At 36.1% G+C, this 27,364-nt stretch overlaps 1 protein-coding gene across 2 annotated transcripts; it reads left to right on the forward strand.

Moving 5' to 3' along the window:
* The first annotated feature begins 24,619 nt into the window (after nt 1-24,619).
* Nucleotides 24,620-25,858, forward strand: LOC18446083 (uncharacterized). Of its 2 annotated transcripts, XR_016042816.1 has the most exons (2): nt 24,620-24,992; nt 25,719-25,858. XR_016042816.1 is itself a non-coding variant. In XM_006856224.2 (1 exon), the coding sequence occupies exon 1, from the start codon at nt 24,746-24,748 to the stop codon at nt 24,905-24,907; it is 162 nt and encodes a 53-aa protein (XP_006856286.2). In that variant the 5' UTR covers nt 24,620-24,745; the 3' UTR covers nt 24,908-25,058. The 2 variants fall into 2 exon arrangements, 1 of the variants encoding a protein (XP_006856286.2); XM_006856224.2 differs by lacking the exon at nt 25,719-25,858 and having other exon boundaries at nt 24,620-25,058.
* The last annotated feature ends 1,506 nt before the right edge of the window (nt 25,859-27,364 follow it).

The raw sequence follows: 27,364 nt of genomic DNA on the forward strand, positions 1-27,364 counted from the left end.
ACACCTCTTATGTTATTTCAAAAACCGTTGAAAAATAAAAACATGATAAAACTGATAATAATGAAAAAGAATTTTAAAAAATGACGAACACTCAAGATAGCCCGATAACGGTGCACAATACCCAAGATGACGAATTGGATAACCAAGACGAAGATCAAGAGAGCTAAGAGTATGAAGAAATCCTTCAACCTAAGGAACTCACTTCCCATGTTGAGCAATTCAAGAACAGGTTAGCTGGTGACCCAACGGCTATCATCAAAGAGACGATCGACATAAATCTAGAAACTGAGAAGGACCCAGGTTTAACCAAGATTGAAACCTCCCTATCTCCTGAGGAGTGAAAAAATATGATTTCCTTTATCAAGATATAGCACGATGTCTTCTCCTAGTCATACGATGATATGTCAGGGCCAGATCCCACATTGGTGCAACATCACCTAATATTCAATGAAGGGGCTAAGCCTGTAAGGAAGAAACTTCGACATCATAAGAACCACCTTGAGCTCAAAATTAAAGAAGAAATCGGCAAGCTGCTCAAAACGAAGTTCATTACCCCCGTTGATTACTTAGAATGGTTGGCCAACATAGTGGTCGTACCCAAGAAAGATAAGGCCACAAGGCGTAAGGCGTAAGCCATAAGGCGTTTCATCTCACAACTAGTAGACAAGTGCACGCCGTTTAATAGAATACTCAAGAAAGATACCCCATTTATATGGGATAATGAGTGCCAATAAGCGTTTGATCAAATTAAGGATTACCTACCGAACCTCCCATCCTTAGTCCTCCTAGTCCAGACAAACCCCTATTCCTATACACGTTGGTGAGAGACAAGACCATAGGGGCAATGTTAGGACAATACGATGACCATGGAAAGGAACAAATGATGTACTACATCAGCAAGACAATGATAGACTATGAGACAAGATACACGGATGTGGAGAAGCATTACTTGATGCTTGTATGGGCCATACAGAAGTTAAGACACTATGTCTTATCTCATTCAGTCAAGTTCATCTAAAAAATAGACCCACTCAAGCACCTATTGGATAGACCAGTCCTAAACGAACGTATGGTGAAGTGGAGGATGCTATTGAGCGAGTTAGAGATCGAATATGTTACTAAAAAATCGATCAAAGGACAAGCCATTGCTGACCACTTATCTGAACACTCACTGCCAGATAACACTCCCATCAACACAGATCTCCTTGATGAGAACATATTCACAATTGAGGAATCAATTTGGGAGCTATACTTCGATGATGCAAGGAATGAATAGGGTCGGGTATAGGAGTCATATTAGGCTCACCTGAGAAAATTTTAATTCCAAGAACCGTCAGATTGAATTTCTCATGTACCAATAACATTGCTGAATATGAAGCCTTGATAGCCGGGCTTGAGAATGCCATGGGAATGAAAATTCAACAAATACGAGTGATTGATGACTCCTTACTCGTCATAAACCAAGTTCAAGAGATTTGGAAGGTAATAGGCGAAAAGCTCAAGCCCTATCAAGAAAAAGTAGAAAAAATGATCTCATATTGCAAGAAAAACACATTTCAGCATGTAACTAGGGAAAATAATCGGTTCGCCGATGCCCTTATGACCCTTGCTTCAATAGTTGATATTCCTCCAGATATCACTACGTTGTCATTCTATATCAGGAGCAAACATGATCCTTCCCCACCAAGGATCGAAGAAGAAATAAAGCAACAAAATGAGAACGATGGGGAAGTGTCTCTCGTGACTTCAGATGCGCTAGTTAAGGAAAACCATGGTTCCACGATGCTCTGTCCTTGTTGAAAGATGGGTTATACCCTAAAGGATCCACGAAAAAAGATAAAGAAGCCCTTTGAAGATTTTCTATGGGATTCTTAGTAAGAGGTGATCTTTTTTTCAAAAAGTCCTTCGATGGCATCATTCTACGGTGTCTTGATCAGCCATAAATCAACCAAGTACTGAAAGAGTTACACAATGAAGGAGGTCATTCTAGCGTAGCCGCCTTAGCTCAAAAAATCAGATGCCAAGGCTAATATTGGACCACCAAGGCTATCATTGGACCACCATGGCTGAAGATTGTTGGAAGTTCGTAAAGAGGTGTCCCAAATGTCAGCTTTATGGAGACCTCATCCGTGCACCATCCGTAGCACTCAACTCAACATCGCCTGTATGGCCCATTGCCATGTAGGGTCTTGATATCATCAGAATGATCTCACTAAAAGCCTCAAATGGCCACCATTTTATATTAACGGCTATAGAGTACTTCACCAAATGGGCAGAGGTCGCATCATTTGTCAAAATTGAGGGACAACATGTTGCCCGTTTCATAAAGAACAATATTGTATTCAGGTTCGGTGTTCCTGAGTCAATCATTACTGACAATGGATCCAATCTCCAAAATGAAAAGGCTTCTAAGGTGTGCAAAACGTTTAGGATAACGTACAAATTCTCCACACCTTACTACCCTCAAGGAAATGGACAAGCAGAGGCTAAAAACAAAGGACTTCTCAGAATTATAGATGGAATAATAGAAGGAGGCAAAGATTGACACGAAAAGCTAAATGATGCACTATGGGCCTACCGAACAACTGAAAAGACTCCTACTAGCATGACCCCGTAATCATAGTTGTATGGTATGGAAGCAGTGTTACCCATTTAAGTTGAGATACTGTCTCTCCGAGTTCTTATTCATAAAGGATTCAAATGAGCAACAACAGATCGAAGCACGAATCCCTGTCCTCGTTAATTTGGATGAAAGACGACTATGAGCAACACAAAATATTGTTGCTTACGAGCTTAGAATCGAGAGGGCATACCAAAGTAAAGTTGTTCCGCGACAGTTAGGGAAGGGGACATGGTACTCAAGAAAATCTTCCACACTCCTGTAAACCCACACCCTTTAGGCAACTACAAACCTAATTGGGAGGGGCCCACCTGAGTGCACGCAGGCAATTCTTACAAGATCAAGAATCAGGAGGGCTACGAGCTCAACGACCCCATCAATGCAATGTATCTAAAGAAAATACTACCCTCAAAAGAGTGGTGAAAACCTGAAAGGGCATCACGGGTAAAAAAAAAAAAAGCGGAAAAAAAAAGAAATCTCCAAGAAGGAGCTTCTGATTAAAACACACTCAAGTACAAACAAGTACTTGCAAGTTCCAACAATATGGCACAAGCAACCCTGAGGACGAAGACTCCTCCTCAACCCTACAAGTTCCCAACAGAACCAATTCAGAAAGATGCGAGAGCGTGATATGAATGGAAAACCGAAGTAATTTCAACGAATCCTGCAAGAACATCTAAATCTCTCCAAGATAGAAGCTCTGTAAGAATCTTGAGAACTCTTCATGGACCTGCGAAGCACAAGATGAAAGCTCCAAAGGTAAAAAGACAACTTCGAGACTTTTGAGTTCTCACAATCCCACAAGGTAATCCTTTTATCATCTTTGGGTAAAACATAATAAAGAAAATGACCACGAAAGGGGCCACAGGTGGCAAAACTGTAAGGCCCGTCCCTTTTAAAAGAGATTTTTTAATCTGATTATTAAAACCCTCCAATTTTAAAACCCTTTTAGAAAGGACTTCCTCCATCACTACAAGAGGTTAAACTGTTGGTTGATCTGTCCTCATTCTCGAAGCCAACTTCCTACTCTTGTTATGAAGGCTTGAAACTAACTAAGCACTCCATGGTTGTATGAGTATAACTACCAACTACCACATATAGGAGATGGGTGAACCTTATCAATAACGATATTGGCTAGTCTGGGGGTGTTTTTCTCTCGACTAGATCCCCTGAGGTAAAATGAGGCAAGCTCATCCCAACGTGTGCGTACGATGTCCCAAAGTCCAATTCGGAAAATGTCAAACTCGTGTGACGTTAAAGAGCCGAGATATGATAAACGTCAAACTCGTGCAATGTACAAGAGCTAAGACATGATAAGCGTCAAATTCGTGCGACGTAAAAGATCCGAGATAAGGACCGTCCAGCCTTGTATGACGTGAAAGGTCAAGTGTATCCAGGGCACAACCACCTTGTTCAATGGAAAAACATCAAACTCATGCGACGTAAAAGAGCCGAGACAAGGACCGTCCAACGCCGTATGATGTGAAAGATCAGGTGTATACAAGGCACAACTACCCTGTTCAATGGAAAAGCGTCAAACTCATGCGACGTAAAAGAGTCAAGGTAGGTACCGTCTATCCCCGTATGACATGAAAGGTCAGGTGTATCCAGGGCACAACCACCCAGTTCAATAGAAAAATGTCAAACTCGTGCGATGTAAAAGAGTCGAGGTAGGTACCGTCTTGCCCCGTATGATGCAAAAAGGTTGGGTGTATCCAGGGCACAACCACTCTGTTTGATGGATTCCGTCTATTCCCAAATTGTTGTAAAAGGGTTGGGTGTATGGTCCATCACTGCATGACACTAAACTGCTCAGAGGGCTCTATAGTTGCAAGAGTTAAAACTGCTAACCAACCTTGTGCTTCAAAATATCTTTCTCTTTTCAAAATTTTCACTTATATCTTGTATTTTCCAAAAACTTTTATGTCTTTGTTAAAATCGTAACCTGTCCTTGCTCCGGGTTCTATTTCAAATCTCCCCCTACTTTCAAAAAAAATTCTAAAAAAGTCTCAAAAAAATGAACGAGCTTGGACACCCGTATATGATGATTACCGCATTGCCGCGTTACTGCCTCGTCTCTCACTTCGGATTCGGCCAGACAAGTCTCCTCATATAGAAAGCCTTTTCCTTTAGACAACCTTAGAAACCCTAAGGAGATTAAATAAAATGCCAGGGTTAAAAATTCAAACTACAAAAACCCCTGAACTTAAGTAGCATGACTACAAAAACCCCTGAACCCCGACAGGACCTAGACGCTGGTTGATGATGCAATCAACATATCTGATGATGCAGTAAATGTGTTTTCTTTAATTAGATAAGGCTAAAACTTCAAGATAAATCAAAAAAATTATGAAAAAACTCTAAAAAAATTTTTAAAAAATCGCCAATTGAATATTATAAATGCCCTCTCTCCCTATCCCAAAATGAGAGAGAAAAAGAGACCGAAAAACCTTAGAAATTCCCAAAATTAAGAAATTTACCCAAAAATACCAAAAATAAGAAAAACCCTAAAAAATTCCTAAGAATTTGGGAAAAATCCCAAAAAATTAGAGAAAATCTCATAATTCATATTCAACCTCTTGAGATCACAAAACCCTTAGAAAACTAATGAAATTCTCCTCCAAACCCCGAAAGACCGACAATTTTAGAAAAATCTCTAGATTGAAAACCCTAGAGAATATCGAAACCCTAGCCTCTTGAAGTCCTAACCCCCAAGACTGAAAAACCCTATATCAAAACTAGAATTAGGGCACAACAACCCTAAATCTAACCCTTTACACTAGAGATCTGTTGGTCAACATCCGAATCAGAGAGGCAAAGAGGACTGGTTTTGATACGAGCGAGCCCTTGAAGGCTTGGGAATCCCAGGCCATCCGGCTTGGTTTGGTTTTATTTCTTCCTCTCTCTTTCTTTTTCTTTTTACTATTTTACTTCATTTATTTATTTTTGATCTGTTAACTTGCTTGAAAAATCGTATTTTAAATGCTCTGGATCATGCTGACTCTGCCACATATCTGAGAGCAGATTTGCTCGTTTTCGGGTAAAACTGGCTTCAGATCTGAATTCGATCTGTCCCACTTTCTCTACCACTTTCTTTACATCTTTTTAATTAGTTTAAGATGTTAAAATTTGAGAGAGATCATCATCTGAAGATCTATCAGATTTTCATCGTAAACAACTACGACTACTCAAGTCTTTGACTTGGGATCAACATCCTTCTCTTTCAAGTTTTTCACAAAGGCCACCCATGGAGCCAATTCAACTTCAGCTTCTTCCAAGCTGATGTTGGACACATCCTCATTGGATTTGACTCGCTTATTTGAAAAATAGGCATCGTCTTCTCGAGACATCATGGGATTCTGAATAGCGGCAGAAGACTCGCCGCAAAGTCTCGGAGCCCTAGGGCATAATGGAAGATGATAGGCATGTTCCCACCAGAAATCATAGTTGGGAGTGATTATGGGCTTGTCTAGCTTGATCAGCCATTTTACAGAAGAAGGTTTATTCCCCTTCCATGATAAACCTGCCTTAACCAAAAGGGTGGAAGAGTGTCATTGAAATGGAAAGATAGGGCAACAATCGATTGTCTCTGCAGGAGATGTATAGTTTTGAATATGCCGAAACTGGCGAAGCACCCTTTAAGGGAAATAGCCCTCTATGAAGTATTGCCCTGCCAAGAGGAGATAGGAATACCCCATAGGAGGTAGAAATAGAGGCACATTCTCAAGACCCTTGATTACCCAATCGTATGACGACAAACTCGTCAAAAATCTTGTGATAATGATTGATGTCGAGAGGTCGAGTGGTATCACTGCCGTACATCAGTCCTAGAGCAACAGATACAGATGTCATGGATTGAGAAGGACGGACAACTACGAAGTGTTCATAAGCCCAAATCTATGAGAGGTAGGAGCAAAAACTCCCCAACAGGTCATAGAACTGAAATTCAGCACCCCGGAACCATCCGGGACAGGATGACCTGGGCGACACTATTAAGTCGCCCAGACTGAGCTGGGCGGCACTACCAGTGTCGCTCGAGAGTGTCGCTCGAGCGACACCACCAGTGTCAGCTGAGCGACACCACTAGGGTCGCTCGAGTCTAACACCCCCCGGATCAGACCAGGTCTTTTCAGGTAAATATATATGATAAAAAATTAGATTCCAGGAACAAAAATGAGAAGAAAATATGACTTTCAGAAGCAAAAAAGAAGTAAAAGATTGAGTTCAGGAATACACCTGCAAGATCAGGACACTACCCTCGATGAATCGGTCACCTCGAGTAACTCTATTGTGAAGACGCCGGTATATGCTCACTAACACGGCCGAAATAATGGTATAACTCGCTCCCTCCCAGAGAGCATGGACTAGAGGGATGAGAGAACTACGAACGCTCTTCCGACCACTCAAAAAGAGGATCGATCTCAAAAGAACAAAGACAAAGATATGGATCTGCTCGACAGCCTGTGATCGCTCTCGATTAAGGACCAATGACACCATGTCAACCCAATCACCATGAGAAGAGTAAGCGGCCCCAAAATACACACCCAAGAAGGAACGATCATCCGTCACCGTGGATGGTTGATATGCAATACCAGATAGACAAGCGAGACATCCAGGTAGCTTCCTCCAAAGTAAGAGTTGTCTCTCCCGTACGGAGGAAGAAGGAGTTGGTCTGAAAGTTGAACCTCTTAGCAAGGGCCTCGAGAAGGGAAAAATTCACATGGTAAGAGGCCATGGTCAAGATACCCACCATTGAAATCGAGACCAAGAAGGCCATGAGCTCAGGCCATTACCGAGCAAAGAGGAACCAACCCTTGAAATAGGGGCCAATAACAAGATAACCCTGAACTTGTCGAGGGGCATCACCTGTTCTTAAGCATTGCGAAATACGGGAGGGGAAGCCCTCAGGAAAATGACTTACCCTAGCAAACGGAGGGAGAGCCTCTTCCTCTCCCCCATCATCAGCCTGATTTGCACTCTTTCCCTTACCCTTAGAAAGGTCAGCCTTCTTCCTGGAGCCATGGAAAACCAAGTAGAAGAAGAAGGAAGAAGATGAAGATGAAAAGAAGAAAGGAAAAGAAGAAGACTAAGATTTTCTAAGAGGAAAATGGAAGGTATGAGAAATTCTGTTTAAAAACCCATCTTGTAGGTTCCAAATCCAGAATCTGAGAGGATTAGGCAACCGCAAGACCTTCAAAAACAAAAAATTCGGGATTCTAAAGTCGGTGGCTTGGGCGACACAAGGTGTGTCGCCCAAGTCATATGCCCAGGTTCGACGACACCGGGCATGTCGCCCAGGCAACACCACTAGTGTCGCCCAAATGTTTTTGGGCAAAAATGCCCTTGCTCAAGTTTCAGGGCATTCCGAGAACCGAAAACATCTTTCTTCATATATTTTCTTTCTGAAATTAACAGTTTTCAAATGATTTTAAAATAAATTAGTCGCAGACAGTATGTCAGATGCTCCTTGGTGGCACGAGCCTAAAATGCCAACCAATTTTGAAAGAAAACCCAAAAAAAAGAGAAGAAGCATAAGGCAACCCCTAAAACCTTTGGAATCAAGATATTTTGATTTTGCAAGTCAATGGCCTTGGTGACATAGGGTGTGTCACCCAGATCATTGGGCGATGCAGGGCGTGTCGCCCCGGCGATACTAGTGGTGTCGCCCAAAATGTTTTGGACAAAAATGCCCCTGCTCCAATTCTGGAGGCTTCAAAGGACAAAAGTTGGTTTTTGTTATGCATTTTTCTTATGAAAAATACTGTTTTTAGACATTTATTTAATTTTCAAAAAATTTAGATACTCCTTAGTAGCACGAGTTTAAACTGGTAACCAAAATCACAATTCAGAAAACGTCAAACTTGGGTAACGTAAAAGCCGAGATAAGAAAATATTAAACTCATGCGACATAAAAGAGCCAAGACAGGAAAACGTTAAACTCGTGCGATGTAAAAGAGCCGAGACAGGAAAATGTCTAACCCGGTATGACGTTAAAGGTCGAGTGTATTCAGAAAATGTCTAGCTTGTATGACATAAATGGTCGGGTGTATTTGTCTAGCCTCGTATGACATAAAGGGTCGGGTGTATCTGTCCATCGTTGCATGACGTTAAACTGCTTAGAGGGCCCTATGGTTGCAGGAGATAAAACTGAATTAAAAATTTGTTTTTCAAAATATCTTTTCGAAATGATTCACTATATGTCTTGTGTTTTCAAAAATTTTAATTTCTTTGTTAAAATTGTGACCTATCCAAAGCTCTGGGTTCCATTTCAAAACTCCCCCCTTGTTTTCAAAATTTCTAAAAATACTTTTAAAAACGAAGGAGCTTGAACACCCGTATATGATGATTATCGCGTTGCCACCTCATCTCTCTCTTTATAATTGACCAACCAAATATTTTTCTAAAACAAGCAAAACCTACAAAATACCTTAGGACACCCTAAAGGAATCAAAGAAAATGTCAAGTTTAAGAATTTAAAATTGTGAAGATCTGTGAAGTTAAGTGCCATGACTAGAAAATCCAACTTGAGTTTCAAGCTTGTATAACTCACCGACATCTCACGCCGAAAACCCTATGATGAAAATGCCCTAGGTGGGTGAGAGTGGAGCACAATGTCTTGGAGGTATAGTTGGTGTGCCCTCTAACTACGAAACGTCAAGATGAAATTTAAAATTTCTGCATTATCTTTGCCATTCACTTGCCCCTTGAAGGTCAGGAAGCGCCAAACAGTGTCTACTTCTTTACCACTCACCTGTCCCTCGAAGAACAGGGAGTGCTCAAGAGGGATGACTATAGACACCCCATTTTTAAAACTAAGAAATTTTATGATATTCCTGAACCCTTAGGACCATACTATCCCATTAAACCCCCAGACCATTGACCACCATATTCTATACAACCTGTCCTGTGATCCATAATCCTGCAAAATACTCAATTTTAGCAAAACAAATCATTAAAAATAGCAGAAATACCTCGTTTTGACACAAATTTTGGCAAGAAGCATCAAAAGAGCCCGTAGATCCCCGCAGAACTGGAAATTTGCCATTTTGGTCAGTTTTGGTTTGGGCAACACTAGTAGTGTCGGCCATCCCAAGTGACCCAAATTGGCCACTTTTTAGCATGCGATAAGCATCCTGACAACCCCAAAATCAATCCAAATAGGAATCAACCAATTTTGGGCAGATTTGGTCTGAGCGACACCACCAGATCGTCCGGGTTTCACCAATAGTGTCGTCCAGCCCAGACTGACCCAAATCGGATGATTTTTTGGTAGGCAACATCCCGACAACCCCAAAGTCACCCTAGATTGGAATCTGCCAATTTTGAGTTAGTCTAGGTGACACTACCAGTTTTGCCCAGACCTGACTGCCCCAAATTGGCAGTTTCTGCATGCTTACACCTCCCGAATCATTTTTTACCAAGTTCAATGAACTTGGACCATTTTGGTCTGGGCAGCACTACCAGTGTTGCCTAAGCCTTATACTACCAAAATGACATTCCAAGTTGGGAAATCTTCTGGTTATGGTATGTTACCCATTCTAAAGGATTTTCAGCTTGTAAAAAGGTCATTTCTGGATCATTTTAAGTTACCCTAGAGAAAACTGAGAGATCGTGAGACCTGAGAAACCTAGACCTAGGAAAACCTTACCTTTAGGCCACCTGCAGCCCTTAGATTAAGAAATTCATTCAACCAAGCCAAGGCCTGATCAAAATGTAAAGAGAAATAAAGAGGACGCACGACATAAACTCATCCAGTCCTAATATGGGAGAGGCCACGGTAGCCCTAGACCAGTTGGTCCGGTCTAGTACATTTTTACTCTTTCATGTATTTGTTTTCATTTTGATTGATTTTATTAGAATTAAATTAGTTTCATTACATTTTACGTAGCATTTGGTGCTTTTGGATCAACGTTGGCTCTGCCACTGATATGAGAGCAGATCTGCTCATTTTTTAGTAGGTCTGACCTCAGATTAGAATTCGATTGTCCCCACTCTCTGTCACACACTTTTAAAATCAGTTTGTGGTTTGAATCTAGTTGAATCTCATCTTAAGATAATCTCAATTTACACTGTATACATCACCTGTCAATGTAAAAGAATATTTTGTCAATAAAATGTTACCAACACCTTATTTCATATGCGCTCTATGTTATCATGGTTTTCATTTTATTCAATTTACCTTTACCCTTCATTATAGAGGAAAGTATATAATGAAACCATTCATTTCAATGTTATCATATTCCTTTCGGAGTTTTCTTCAGTTTGATAGAAAAAATGAAGCTATTATGGTGTTTCGGCCAATTTGGAAGAAGATTTCGAAATTTTAAACAAAAATTTAATATTACTAAAGTATATATTTACATATAAAATATATTAAAATAATAAAATTTCAAAAGTAAAATTTCAGTAAAAAGAGATATTTCGATGCTTCAGCCGAAGGGGCCAGAGCTTCAATTGAAGAGGTCGAATTACACCAAAGCGGGTCGATGCACATAATTGTCTTTTTAAAAGACAATTTTATGCTTCAACCGAAGAGGTTGAATCAAACAGACGTGGACTGAAGCCACTCGAAGCAAGCCGAAGTCGATGCACTGAAGCTTCGCTTCACTTCGATTTAGGCTGAAAATCCAAAGGCTTCGGCCGAAGCAAAGCGAATATGATAACATTATTTTACCTTTGGCACAAGGTGGTCACACTTAAATTTGACCACTAGACATGAAATTGGGTAGCTACATTTATTTTATTTACCAAACTCAATGTTAAAAAATAATTTTCTCAAACTTTGTGATACACCCAAACTATCAGATTTCACATCGGATGTTATAAATAATTGTGACCTTCCAGTACCAAAGGTAAATGGTCTCATTGCATACAATCCCTTATTATAGATTTTTATGGTCTCATTGTATACAATCCCTTATTATAGATTTTATGTATACCATCCTTATTATAAATGGTCTCATTGTATATAATCCCTCATTAACCTTTTTTCTAGTATGTCCTTCCATCAAAGGACTTTTGAGACTGATGCACGTTTTAAATGTTTCAGTTTTTAAAGGACTAAGTTGGAAATATCTTTTAGATCTCAAATTGTGGGCATGTAATCTTTGCAACCAACTAACCAACTTCATTGAAAAGAAATTAAAACTCCCAATATCTATGTGCCTGAAAAAAAAATGGCATTCGAAGATTGTATTGCAACTGTGCAATTTTGTTAGGGAATGACCTAGATGTTAAAAAACTCAAAGTCCAATTTTTTCCTTTGAAAATCATCTACTTATAATTGGATGGATCCCAAAAATTTCATGTTACATAAATTCCACCATGTGTTTTGCTCAAGATAAGGTTTAAGTTTTCATTCTCACCTAACGTCTTAAAAAATCATTAATGATTTGAAAAAACAGGTAGGAGCTCGTCATCTCTACTGAATTACCCAAAAAAAAAAAAATTTGATTTGCTCGACGGAGTATATGTATAGTATGCTTCATCGAAACTTCACCTTTTTCTTTATTTCCATTCGTTTTATATTTTGAAAATTTATTATTATCTCCCCCTTTTTAGTAATCTTCAAAATATTCCTAAAGGGAAAATAAAATGAAAAATTCTTAAATATTATATTTTTAGCTATAGTGCGAACCCTTCAAGTGGGTCCTTCCCTTACTTTTCCCAAACTATACAAAGAACGCTCAAGGTCTGGTTGCAATCTAAAGCGACATCTTCACCCTTAGGCCAAAGACCCAAAAAGTATAGATCCCTTCCCTTCCAAGGTCTCTGAAGCGACATCTTCACCCCAGGCCAAAGACCCAAAAAGTATAGATCGCTTCCCTTCCAAGGTCAATAACCCTAAAATGTAGAATGACTTTTCCATGCAAGCCAAAAACATAGAAAGTAGAGATTCGCTTGCTATGCAAACCAAAAAAAAACCCATCCAATTAATTGGCAGAAAATTAAAATTAAATTATTTTCTCCGATGACTAAGACATGACTCTAAATCTTATTAAAAGATATATCGTTTGCTGAAAACCCCCTAAAAATCTATTTGTACTCCTAATTATGAAATTTAAAAGCTTTAAAATGGTATGAATCGAGCAGATCTTTGACCACTTCAAAATTTTGAAGAGGGACGGTTTGGATAACGTGTTACAAGAAGCATTATTTTTAAAACTCGAATGATCAAGACTAGGGTTTTTTTATGCCTTAATGACCTTTTTGGGTGAATTTAGAGGAGCACCTTACTTATAAAGTACAAGGTCCACACCTTAAATTAACCTTTTTCCTTGTTACTTTTTCCATTAATTAAATGTTTACATTTGGGTTTTTGGCCTGTGTTTCTTTTAATTTGTCAAAATAACACCAAACCTATTGGCGGACAAATGGGAATTACTAGTGCGTAACCCCCTTAAGTCCACCTCTTTGAAAATGGAAATTGGATGATTTGACATTTAGAAATTCACACAGTACGTAACCCCCTTAAGTCCTCCTCTTTGAAAATGGCTAAATGTGTGTTCCAAGTCTTTGCCAGTAGGAAAAAGTTTATATAAGGGTGCAACCTTATAATGTAAGTGCAGAGAGAAAAAGTATCTAAAATTTTACAGAGAGAGAAACTATTTCAAAATTTTTAGAGAGAGAAACCATCTCAAAATTTTAAGAGAGAGGGACAAAGTGCCTAAACTTTTTTAGAGAGAAAAACTATCTCAAAATTTTTAGAGAAAAAAACCATTTCAAAAGTTTGAGAGAGAGAGAGAAAGTACCGAAAAGTTTTTACAGAGGGAAACTATATCAAAATTTTTGAGAAAGAAACTATTCAAGAAACTATCTCAAAAATTCTAGAGAGAAAATATTTTAAAATTTTAGAGAGAAAAACTATATCAAATTTTTTAGAGAGACTCTCTCAAATTTTATGTTTTAGAAAGATAAAGTACCTGAAAATGTTTAGAGAGAAATTAGCTCAAATTATTTTGAAAGAGAAACTATCTTAAATTTTAAGTTTTAGAGAGAGAAAGTACCTGAAACTTTTTAGAGAAAAACTGTCTCAAAATATTTGAAAGGATAAACTATCTCAAACTTTAAGTTTTAGAGAGAAATTATTGCCATATTTTTAGAGAAAGAATCTATCTCAAATTTTAAGTTTTAGAGAGAGAAGCTACTTGAAAAAGTTTTGAGAGAGAAACTATCTCAAAATTAATAAAAAAATGAAATTATAATAAATATACAACCAAAAGCATTTAACAGAAAAAAAAAAAGCAATGAAAATATTATATGCATCCATGTACATCCAAACAATAGAAGTCTATTTCTCGGAAAATACTTTTCTCAAGAAATAAATTTTGCAAGAAATAGATTTTATGAGATGATGTATTTCCACATATCCAAACAACTATATATTATATGGGAAAGTATACAATGAGACCATTTATCTTTAATACTAGCTGGTCACAATTAATTTTGACCATTGTATGTGAAATTAGATGGTTGCATTTATTCCATTGAACAAGCTCAAACTTCAAAGGAAATTTTCATGAATTTTGTGACACACCCAAGCTATCATATTTCACATCGGATGGTAATACATAATTGTGACCACCTTGTACAATTTTGTTTCTTTGCAAACTCCTAAAATTTAGTTTCTTAAAACCAAATTGGCTACCCCTACTCTATTTTTCTTGTTGGGTGAGTGTGGTCATTAAAAGCCGAATGAATGCTTGTAATAAACATTTTGATATAATGAAATATGAACTCAGTGGGAGTGTAGTTCCTTGTGGACCATATGCAAACAATGTTTGCTGATATCGAACTGAGCTTGACAAGCTAAGTTAGTTGGTTGGGAAAAACCTATGTTACCTAGGCATAAAAAATTATCCAATAAAGGTTCTAATAGGTCATCCCTTGATGAGGTTGGAGTATGCCCGGATGAGTGAGCTGAGGGACTGTGTGACTCTTGTGTGTGATGGTGGCCTTCGGAGATGGGGGCCAAAGCCTCATCTGTGAGCCATCACACGGCATGTATATATAATAGTCATTTTGGAAAAATGAACCACCTTTCAGGGTGAAGCATAGGCATGTGTGAGATATACTCCTATGCGAGCTGTGATCACATCAGGTCTAGGTGAATTGGTACGTCTTTAGAGGTGGACCTGAAATCCACAAACTGGGATTACGACCTATTGGCTCATTGACTAAACTTTGGTGAGCCACTAATGAGTCCCTACATGGACTGTGGGTCATGAGAAACACTGGGTCGATTTAATAAAGCAAGTGTGAACCGTAGTTCGCAGTTGAAGGTGGAGTGCCCCAGCGTTTATTTATTTAATTCCTCGATTATATGGATCATTTTCCTATCTAATGAATTTAATTATGTTTGTTTTAATGATATATGATTTTTAGAATTATTATTTGAATTTTTCTAGATCTCTGGATATTTTATTTATCAAATTTGGATATATAAAAACAGAGATATTGATTTTAGATTAATTTAAATATTCAAATTTGATTTTATGTATTTCTAAAAATCATATATTTAATTTTAATATTGCATGGAGGCCCAATATATTAATGGGCCCACCATTACATGTGGGTGGGGCCTATGAAGTACTACCTAGGGTGTCACGTCACACCCTAATGAAACTTTCCTTATGTTAGTTCAAGCTTTGGCTTGAAGAAAAAACTTTGAAGTGTTTTGGAAAGATTTTTCTTAGAAGAAACTTTTAATGATATATGATTTTTAGAATTATTATTTGAATTTTTCTAGATCTCTGGATATTTTATTTATCAAATTTGGATATATAAAAACAGATATATTGTTTTTAGATTGATTTAAATATTCAAATTTGATTTTATGTATATCTAAAAATCATATATTTAATTTTAATAATTTAATATTGCATAGAGGCTCAATATATTAATGGGCCCACCATTGCATGTGGGTGGGGCCTATGAAGTACCACCTAGGGTAGCACAGCCCACCCTAATGAAACTTTCCTTATGTTAGTTCAAGCTTTGGCTTAGAGAAAAACCTTTGAAGTGTTTTGGAATGATTTTACCTTGAAGAAACTTTCAAAGGATTTTTGGAAAGCATGGAAAGGCTTGTGCAAAATTTTAATAAGCACTATATTCTGAATGAAATTGTTTTATTTAATTTTATTAATGGGAAAATGGTTTAGGAACGAGGGATAAAAGTTCAAGTACCTTCCATGATGTTGATGGTCTATCTATGGAATGGTGAGCTCAAATCTCTCACCCCACAAGTCACCCAAGATTAATGATTTATATTCCATCTCACAAGAAGAGGCAGACCAAGGAAAACCTTAAGAAACCCTAATCTTGTTCAAGCATTATAAAAAAAAGAATGGATTCGTATCCAAATCTCTACACCTTATCTCTTACACGTGATTCTCAGCTCTTTCTCATATCCCACAAAGGGGGCTCGCCCCATTTAGAATATCTCCCTCTCTCTTAAGAAAGTTTTTTTCTCTCTCTCACAACAGAACCAAAGGGGCACTCTTCACTCTCTCATCTTTGATATCTCTCCCATGATGGTTCTCTCAATCTCTCATGATCTCTTATCTATCATTGGGGTTTTAGACTATAGGGTTGTGGTAGAAAAGATAAGCATATCTCTCAAATTATGTTGTTAAGAGGATTCATCTAAGGGTTTGAGATTTGAGATAAAGGAGTACATTGTTCCATTAGAGAGTTTGGCCTAAACTTGCTTTCCTGTTTGATATTGAAGGTTGATCGTTGATTCCACGCCATCGGATGATGGTGACTCAGTGTGGGGTGTAATAAGCCCGGTTGAGGTAATATCTGACACTCTCTTTTTGTCATATTTAATTATAGTCTTTATATTCTCAAGCATAAGAATTGTGAATATTTTTTTTGTTTAAAGAAAATTGGTTTAGTGACATCAAGGTTTTTAAGATCTTAGATTTGCTAGTTTTATTTTTTTTTAGAGCAAGAGTTATTGTAATAAAACTACTTATAAGTGATCTTCACCAAAATAATAATAATAATAATAATAGTTGTAAAAAAGAAAAATAAAAAAATATATTCCCGAACAAGATCACATTAATTTTTCTTTCATTTCTCAGGTATGCAACCTCATATCGTACCTTATATTAATTTACTAGCTCTCTGCTAGAAATTTAGAGATGAAAAATAAAGCCAAACGTTTGAAACGCTATATCCTGACTTCTACCTATACCAAGGTAAATGGCATCTCCCCCTGAGTCATCGAAAAAATAAAGCCAAGCATGCCTGTGTTTTACATTTGAAGCCGTTCATGGCCCCCATTTTATTAACTGTGAATTTATCGGTGCAACGGTTCGGGCATTTTCCTCAAAAGCTTATCCAATTATCAATCACACCAAAATAAAAATGAGGACTCCCAATTTATTTTCCATATTGCTTACACAATATTTGAAATATTTTATTTTGTTCATCGTGCCTGGTCAATGACACATCATCAAACACCTAATTCCACATCTAATGATCAATATTAATTGGGATCCCCTTGTACAAAGTCCCATTCTATACATTTTTCACTATATATTGGTACGCTCCTCGATCCAAAAGTTAGGATTAATGTCCAATTCGATGGCTACTCAATATAGGTAGATATAATGATTATGAAATTGGTAAACAAAATAATGTTTTTTAAAAAAATAATGCCGTAATTGTCGATGTTAAGAAAATAATTTCTATTTTTATTGTTGGTATATAGAAAAGGGTGTGATTTCTTTAAAGTTGCAACCTTAAACAATCCAATTAAGGTGCACTTCCAAATTGTATCATAACATATAATTTTAGTATACATTTTTTTTTAGGATTATCTAAAAATTCATTTTCATATCTAATTAAAAAATTGTAAAATTCAAAAATGGTTAAAATCAAGTAGATCTATAAACATATGAAAATCTTGAAAATAAATGTGTTGCAAGATACACTATTTTTGAGACTCAAAATCTTTTCTTTTTTTTCCATATTCATACATCTTGATGTCAAGATGATCAATTAGAGCGTTTTTCAACAATAAAACAATATTTTCTTATAGATTTTTGAGGTGCACCTTTAATTCTATATTTTAAAATTGCAACCATATATAAACTTTTTCCTTCAGAAAATATTGGACATAACGTTCTGTATACGTGCACTTTCATTTAGAATTTTAGTGCATTTTTAAGATGGAAAATAGTTTGATAGGACTCCTGCTCTATCAAAATAAGTAAAGCTTCATTTGAAAACTCATCGAAAATTACAATTCAAGCACCAGAAGATGTTTACATCGACCATCTCAGCTTGAACATTATGTTGTGAAAAAAATTTAGGATCTCAAGCTCTACAAATAGTTTGAAACAAACTATTTGACAAACAAATTAGGATCTCTAGCTCTACAAACATTATCCAGATCTATTTTGTAGAAGTGCAAATCCAATGGTAAAAAAATTAATGAAGTGGGTGTTGTTAATAAGTCTTCTGTGGTTTGGAACATAAATTGTAAATATCAGCGTATACCTCAAATTGTTGTTGAACAATATGTGGATTTACTCAAACTGTGGAGAATTATCATCTTTCAACTTATACTAATGATGAGGGCATATGGGAGTTAGAAACAAGTGGCATTTATCCTGTTAAAATCTGCATATCATCTTTTGTCTCATGATCGTATCAAATTTATGGATATTGATATTAATATTGGCTTTATATTAGGGATATTGTGCAACCATTTTTGTTTGCTTTTCAGCATGTTCATAGAGAAGCAAATTTATCTTGTTAAAGGTGGCACAACTCGATCGGCTATCATCTATTTTTACATTGCCCATATACTTATCAGTTATGGTGTCAGGCATTACAAAAAGTTGTACTTCTCTTACCTATGCTGCACATTCTATCACAGTTTGGATGAGCAGTTTGAAGTTAAATATGGTTTCAAAGATAGGTAAAACTTTATAGGATATTTTAAGAGGTGCGCTAGCATGGGATTATGGCTTGAAAGGAATTGAAGAACTTTCATTGGTGTTGGGATAAGTATAGAGAAATAAAGTAATGTATTGCACCTAGAGTTGGTATGAAATTACAAAGGATGGAAGGAATACTTCTAGACATGATATTGAGGACAATTTGGATAAATTAATCATGCAGAGACCAATCAAGATCAGACCACAATGTAGATGGAAACCACCACCTATGGCCTTTATGAAGCTAAATTCTGACGGTTCTTCTTTTGGGAATCAAGGGGAATCAGGTAGTGGGAGGTGTTTGCCGAGATAGTACAGGTCATGCCATTTTCTGTTTTGCAGGACCATATGGCCTAAATACTTAATTTCATGGAATTAGCAGTTTTAGTGCATGGTCTGTTGACTCTTAACGATAAGGACTTCCATAACAATGTACTCATTGACGATGATTCTCACAATGTCATCAACTGGTGTATTGGATTGTCAAGACCTCCTTGGCGATTATGCTCTTTATGGTATAAAATAATGGATTTATCTGCCGGTAGTGGTTTTACCTTCACGCATGTTTATAGAGAAACTAATTCAATCGCAGATGATTTGGCTAAGATGGATGTATCTTTGTCTTCTTTAACTATATCTCTTTCTTTGTTGTAGTTATCTTTGTAATTTTTTCTTTTTATTCGTATCTCTTTCTTTGTTGTACACATCTTTGTAATCACTCTTCGTATTAATAAAATATGTTACTATTGTAAACAAAAAAACAAAAAACAAATTATCTAGACTGTCAATTTCTCCCTAAAAACAAGCATTCAAAACTCCACAAGATTTGTACATGTTTTTAGTCTCAAATTTTAATGTTCGCGTTAGAAATTGATTTTAGAGCTATCATGAAAATTAATTTTAGAGCTATCATGAAAATTTCTGTTGGCAAAATTGTTTTTTGAGAATTTGATGTGAGGCTTTATTTTGTTTGCATGAAGCCTAAGCCTTATAGAAACTTCATCCTTTTAAGAAAGGAAAATGTGCATATAGAGCCGAGGCTCTGAACAATCAAATTAAAGCGCAAGTAAAAAATTTCATTAGAAGAGGTTGTTTTGATGCCCAAATATCTTCAAATTGATCATATCTCGACATCAAGATGCATGGACATGAGAAAAAAATAGAATTCAAGTTCTGAAAATAGTGCATCTTGTAATACATTTTTGGACCGTCAATGTTCAAGATTTTCAAGTTTTCATAGATTTGCTCGATCTATACTATTTTTTAAACTTGAAATTTTATAATTAGAGATAAAAAACATTTTAAAGTTATCACAAAGATTTTCAGTATTAAAACCATATCTCTCGATATGATTTGAAGGTGCGCTTTGCTTTGATTGTTTAGAACCTCGGTACTATGCAAACCGCACCCATTAAGAAATTTAAAATTATTATATAAGGGTGCGGTTTGTATAGAGCCGAAGCTCTAAACAATCAAATTAGAGCTCACCATCAAATAGTGTTGAGAAATGTGGTTTCAATATTGGAAATCTTTGACTAGCCTTAAAATATATTTTCATCTTTAATTATAAAATTTAAAGCTTCAAAAATAGTGTAGATCGAACAGATCTATGAAAACTTGAATAACTTAAAAATTGAAGATCCAAAATTTTGTTTCAAGATGCAGTATTTCTAAACTTGAAATCCATTTTTTTCTCAAAGTCCATGCAACTTGATATCGAGATGATTAATTTGAGGATATTTAAGCATCAAAACAACCACTTCTAGTGAAAATTTGAGATACGCTCTAATTTTATTGTTTAGAGCCTTTGCTTTATAAACGTTTCTCATTATGTAATGGAGTTTATCTTCCTCCCGTCTTCTTTAGGCAATGTATGCAATAAGACTCTATCTCTTAATTGGTTACAACCAACCCTTGCCACAAGATTTGAACTCATAACGCTAAGGATGTATCGCAAAGTTTGAAAACCTTGTTTGGATTATGAGCGCCGTCGCTGAAAGCCCGCAGCCCGACTTCGTGGACAATATTCAGTTTTTTTTCATGGCTTACATGGTTTGTATAAGGCTGAGGTCCTAACAATCAAAGTATGGTGTACCTTCAAATAATGCGAAAGATATTTTTTCGGTACTAGAAATCTTTATGATGGCCTGAAAGTTTATTATCATATCTAATTATAAAATTTAAAGTCTAAAAAATAGTGTAGATCAAACGGATATATGAACACTTGAAAATTGACAGTCTAAAAAATGTATTACATGATGGGCTATTCCCAAGACTTGAAATCTATTTTTTCTCATGTCTATATATCTTGACGTCAAGATGACCGATTTGAGGAAGGCATCGAAACAACCTTTTCTAGTGAATTTTTTAAGGTGCTACTTAATTTAATGGTTTAGGGCCTCACCCTTATGTAAATTCTTTCCCTTATATATTAGAGGATGAACAATGTACCAGTGGGGGAGTGGCTATATTTCCATTGCCCTTGGGCAAAAGACCTATTTAATAGGGTGTTCTTGCTCTGAAATTCTAGATTCGGTATTTTCACAAAAAGACAATCTGGGTTCCTTATACTTAGATCTGATCTCGCAGTATTTCTTCAATCTTTATGACAATTCTTTTATGTCAAGAATATATCTTAAGGTATATAATGTCTTTTATTTTATTTTTTTTGAGGTTGGTTTCTAAGGAGATTGAATCCCAAAAATTTGGTGTCCTTAAAATACACCTCAGCTGGGCTTTGTCGGAGGGAGTGAGTATATAATATGCACTGACATAAAGGAGTGAATCTAGAGTACGCTCCCAGCAATGAATGGTCTCGGTTCCATAATGAATGTTCGACAAATCGGCCGGTTCTAATTGAGACCGGCCGGTTAGATGGAACCAGGTCGGTTACCCCCTGTTTTGGCGTTCTAGCAGTAGGATAGACTATTGTTTGAAAAACCGACCGATCTAACAGGTAACCGTCTGGTTAGATCGGAACCGGCCCCTTGCTGGTTCTAGTTTTGGGTGGTTTTAGTGATCGATTGATATTTTAAAAATAAAAATTCAAAAAAATATTTATAAAATCTCAAAAATAAAGAATTTGATTTGTAATACATTTTTTAATATTATTTACATTATAGTAAATATTAAAAATTATTTTGGTCATTAATACTCACTTTTAAAATCCATTTTTTTATTAATATTCAACTTCATTTGAATGTGTTTTGTTTTAAACATTCTTTATTTGCTTTTCATATTTTAGTAGATTTTTTTTTTACATCTTTTTTATTTCTTTCAACAATTTTTTGGTCATCCGGGATTTGCCCGGTTAGAACGGTTGAATCAACCGATTTACCGGTTAGGCCGTTTAAGCCGCTTTTGGCCCTATTTTCGATTAACCGTTCTGGTACGATTTTGCAAACACTAGGATAGACATACCTCCCCTCCCCTCCCCTCCCCCAAACAAAGTATCAGGCCCAAAATCGGCCAGTTTTCAGCTAACCATTTCCATCCATCCGTATCTTCAAAGTTGAATCCAGTGGTTTGAAAAACACATCGGTGCCTTGGATCGAGCATCCCAAAAACTCGTTCGGATCGGTAAATCAACGGTCTGAATCGAGAATCAGCCGAATCCGTTGGATTCGGCAATAAAAAAATCCAAAAAAATTATAAAAATTTATTGGAAATATTCTTTTTTTGGAATCCAATAAGAAATGGGGTACTACATTATTAACTTTCATTTTTTTTCATCAATATGCAAATATTGAGATGTTCTTTCCTTGTATGAATTTATGTTAACCATTAAATTTACATCACAAAAAAAAAAAATCATAGAATTATCATAGATAAAGTATATAATCATACATTTACTACAATAAGGAATGGATTAAATCGATGAAAAAATGGCCACCAAAATCTCGAATTAGCAAAAAACCCTAATCCACCAAAAAAAACCCAAACTATTACAACCTAACTAACTATAATATTATATACTGAAACTGAAATTATTGGTTTACATTTTATAATTATTTTACTATACAAATAATAATAAATCCAAAATATCTTATACTATCATCTAATTTAAAATATATTATTGACAAATGTTAGAAAACTAGTACGTTACATAATTTATAATGTAAATAAATTATATCAATATATAAATTATTAGGATGCATACAAATTTCCGAAATAACATGTTTATTTTTCAAAAATCTAATTTTTTAGGTTTCTAGAATAAATTTTGTGGAAGAGATTGTTAGTAGTGAGAAAGATTTTTTCATTGTATGAACCCTATCTTTAAATTACTATTCTTACATTTATTTTAAAGACCACCATGTGATAAAAATAAAACATACAATTAGACCATTTATTCCTAAGTTAAAAAAAAAAAAAATTAACAATAGGCATTTATTTATGCGAGAGAGAAAAAGAGTTGACATACTTCAAGCCTATATTGTATTACCTTTACATATCTAATTTAAGCTTACAATAATCGCATCTCAAATGCATGCTTGAAAAACATGATGCTCGTTGTATTACCTTTTATTTATTTTTTGACAATAAATATTTGTTGTATTACCTTTTATTTATTTTTTGACAATAATACTTGTTGTATTATCTTTTATTTATTTTTTGACAATAAATACATGTTGTATTACCTTTTATTTTATTTTTTGACAATAAAGTAACTTTTATTTTTATTTTTGACAAAAAAATGAAAACATAGTGCTGCACAAGTTTGAAGTAGGAACGTTTTATGTACAACGAACCTGATAACCAAATATACCACAGCACCACTTGTTGTCTTGCTTTTTATAATAAAAGGTTATATTGTATTATCTTTTCAAGCTTAAGTACCATGCTCAAATCCCACATCGAAAAAATAAGAGAAGTTTTACGTCAGTAAAACCCTCCTCAATACCATGTCTCATCATGCGCTTGAAAAGCATGATCAATCATGCAGCTAACAGAGGCACACGTGGCCGTACTTGTATAATACTGTAATTATCCCATTTGTAAAGAAAATTATAAAAATACCCTCTAACATGGCCACATCATAATCCGTTCTATGATGTCGTAATCTGTCACGTGAAAATTGCCCGACTCCGCCCGGTTCCTTTCTAAACACACAAATCCCCCAACTCCTCGTAATTCGTCACGTCAAAATCGGCCGACTCCGCTCGGTTCCTTTCTAAACATACAAATCGCCCAACTCCTCGTAATCCGTCACGTCAAAATCGCTCGACTCCGCCCGGTTCCTTTCTCAACACATTGTTTTGAGCTAGAATCGACATGGAAATCGTCTTCCTTTCTCAACACGTTGTTTGAGCTAGAATCAACACGGGAATCATGAGCTAGAATCAACACGGGAATCATGAGCTAGAATCAACACGGGAATCGTCAAAATCGCGACTCCTCCCGGTTCCTTTCTAAACACGGGCGGTTTCCCGTTTTGAGCTAGAATCAACATGAGGTAACCGATTCCCGTGTCGAATCGCCCGAGTCTGTGCTGATTCAGTGATTTTAAACCACAGTTGAAATCGTTTCCTCCCACCCATAGACCGATTTTTAAACCACGGTTGAAACCATTTCCTCCCACCCATAGACCCACAACCACTGGTTGAAACCATTTCCTCGGACCCATAAACCCACCATAAAACCATGGAGCCCATAGACTCTAACCCCACTTATCTAATTGTGCCCTCCGACAATTGACTCATAACCACCATGCGTACCCCAAAACACACAAAGACCAATCAACCACCACATTCAATAAAATCCTTGAAACTTGTCCCTCAAGAATCTAATGACCACCATTAGATAATAAACCATCCCCAAAATAGAATTATCTAGAATGCACTCCAAACCCCAATTAAGCAGTGGTCCATTAGGTTTAGGGCTACAGGGCTGTATATATATATATTTACATAGTGGAGTCACATAGGTTGAATGCTTGTGACCTATATTCTCTCTTATCATGGGGCTGAGCATTGGATTTGTGGCCTTAGAAACCTTCATCCACACAAGCATCATCACCCATGTACTAGGGAAGCAACTGGAGGGGAACTTCATAGGGGCTAATGCATTGGGGCATGGGAGAGAAGAGAAATCCAATGGGTCAGGGCAATCTAGAGAAAGAGAGGCTAAAAGGACCTTTTGTGTAGGGTACCCTAAGGTTAGCGATTTTCAAATGCCTTTGCATTACCCTCGTTACACCAAGGAAGACTACATGAAAATGCCCGAGTGGAGAGTGGACTTGCTTTTGAAAGAATATGGACTGTTTGTGGAGGGTACCCTACAAGAGAAGAGGGAATATGCTATGGGTGCTTTCCTTTGGCCTGACCAAATCTAAGGGCTCACTGATGGCACATGCATCATGCATGCGATCGTTGGACAATCTGGACCGTCCATTTGTCAAGCTATTGCTCTGCCTTATGGTAATAATATTAAGCATAGTTGTAGACTTAGTGTTTCTATAATTAATTATTTTCTATTATGATGGTTTAAGTGGAGTTGTATTTCTTTTCACTTTTATGGATTAAGAAGTGAAGCTGCATTACAAGTTACATGAAGGGTCGTCTTATGCTTGAATTCGCTACAAAATAAAATAAATCCTTCCATTTCAGAAATCGTAGATTTTTCATGGAGATTGTACTTGAGAACATGGTTTCTCTCTCTCTCTCTCTCTCTCTCTCTCTCTCTCTCTCTCTCTCTCTCTCTCTCTCTCTCTCTCTCTCTCTCTCTCTCTCTCTCTCTCTCTCTCCATGTTTAGATTAGGGCTAGAAAATGTAAGTTTAATCAAATTAGAACCATCAGCCAATTCATTCTAAAGATTAAGTTTCAATTTTCTCCTAACAAATTCAATGATAATGATGACGATGACGACGACTTCATTATCAGAAAAAATACTGAATTCTGAAATATGGACAACTTAATACAAGGTAGATTTACACATGATGCACAGTGACATGATATATAATGTTCCCAAAATAATGAAATTTAGCCCCGTTTTTTGCATATTTCCTGTGGTAGTTCAGCAGTATGAATTAACGTTGGGGGCAGAGTTGCATTTTTATTTTTGTTATTATTATTATTATTTGTATTTTGTAATTCTCAAAATTTTATTTTTGTGAGTTTAAACCCTAGTCGTCTTCTATAAATAGGGTTTTGGCTTCACGGGTCACAGTTGAATCACTACATCCCAAGTTCTATTCCTACCACTGAACTACAAAAAAAACACCGATTACTCTTTCAAATCCACTCCATACAAAAGGCCACAAGGTGATTATACGCATGAATAGAGAGGGATTTCTCAGTTAAAAGTTGTGCACGTGCATCACAGCCGTCCAATCCACTAGAAGGAAAGAAAGATGATCTCAGTTGGTCACGGAACCTTCGATGGGGATGATCTCAGTTGGTCACGGAACCTTCGATGGGTGGGCGCATCATGCATTCCCTGTTACCTTGCGGAGGAGGATTTTGATCATTGATTTTGCTACTTCCAAATCCTAATTTTGTCATTTCCACATTACACGAATGAACAAAGTGGTAAGGTGCAAAGATGCATGAATTTACACTATCTAATGGCCTTCTCATAAGATTTTGCCAACTTTATTTTAGGCATGTGTTCTTCTCATCAAGCCGTACTTAATAAAAATATATATAAAAAAAAAATCCGTAAAAAAATAACCAGAATACCCTCAAAACATTACCACGGTATTTTGGTCAAATTTTTTCATGTAAAATAGTTTTTTGTTATTTTTCAAATATTCACTTATTTTTTATGAACAAGCGCTTAAAATTTTAAGTGATTTGGATTTGTAGAAAAAATACTAAAATTCAAAAACTATCAGGCATCTGTGATTGTCATCAAATCGGCCCAAATTCAATCTGAACGATTGGGCTCATTTTTACTTGTGAGCCCACTGGCTCACAGGATCATTTTTCATATATATATATATATATATATATATATATATATATATATATATATATATATATATATATATAATACCATAAAAAACCTATAGGTGAAAATAAATAGTGATTTCGCTTACTCTCATCACCGTCCAAAGTTCATCGTACTGTCACTATTGTCCTGTAGTATTTTATTTTTCATTTTTTTTCTACAAATCAGAATGGCCTGAAATTTGGAACGTATGATCATAAAAAATAAATGAATCTACGAAAAATATCAAAAAAAATATTTTACATGAAACAAATTGACCAAACTACCCTGAAAAGTTTCGGGGGTATTTTGGTTAATATATTTTTTGTGAATTATTTTTTTTATATTTTTATTAGGTGTGTCTTACACTCTAAATTTCAGGTCATTCCGATTTGTAGAAAAAATAAAAAATAAAACACTACCGAACAATCGTGATTGTGCGATGAACTTTAGACAGTGATGAGGGTAGGCGAAATCACTGTTCATTTTCGCCTATAGCCATTGGGAAGACTTTTCCTATATATATATATATATATATATATATATATATATATATATAAGGGAGACAATCATTCTTGTCCCTTACATTTCAAAATGGGTGGTTGTAAAAGTATCATTGAATATACACAAGGTTCAAAAAAAAAATTTGGGACGTCGTAACTCACTCCAAGCTATTCACCAATTTGGCATCTAATGAGTAAAATGATTGTAACATCCATGTACAAAAGACAAATGGTAGAAATTGGAGTTGTAAAAGTTGCAAATAGAGGAGAGAAGAAAGAGAAATATATCAACATAGTATATACGTGGTTTGGCGATAGTTCATACGTCCACAGAGGGTAAATCAGTATCTCATTTATA

This window comes from Amborella trichopoda, chromosome 10, assembly GCF_054954075.1.
Source record: "Amborella trichopoda isolate Santa Cruz 75 chromosome 10, AtrichopodaSantaCruz75HAP2 v2.0, whole genome shotgun sequence".
Lineage (NCBI taxonomy): Eukaryota > Viridiplantae > Streptophyta > Magnoliopsida > Amborellales > Amborellaceae > Amborella > Amborella trichopoda.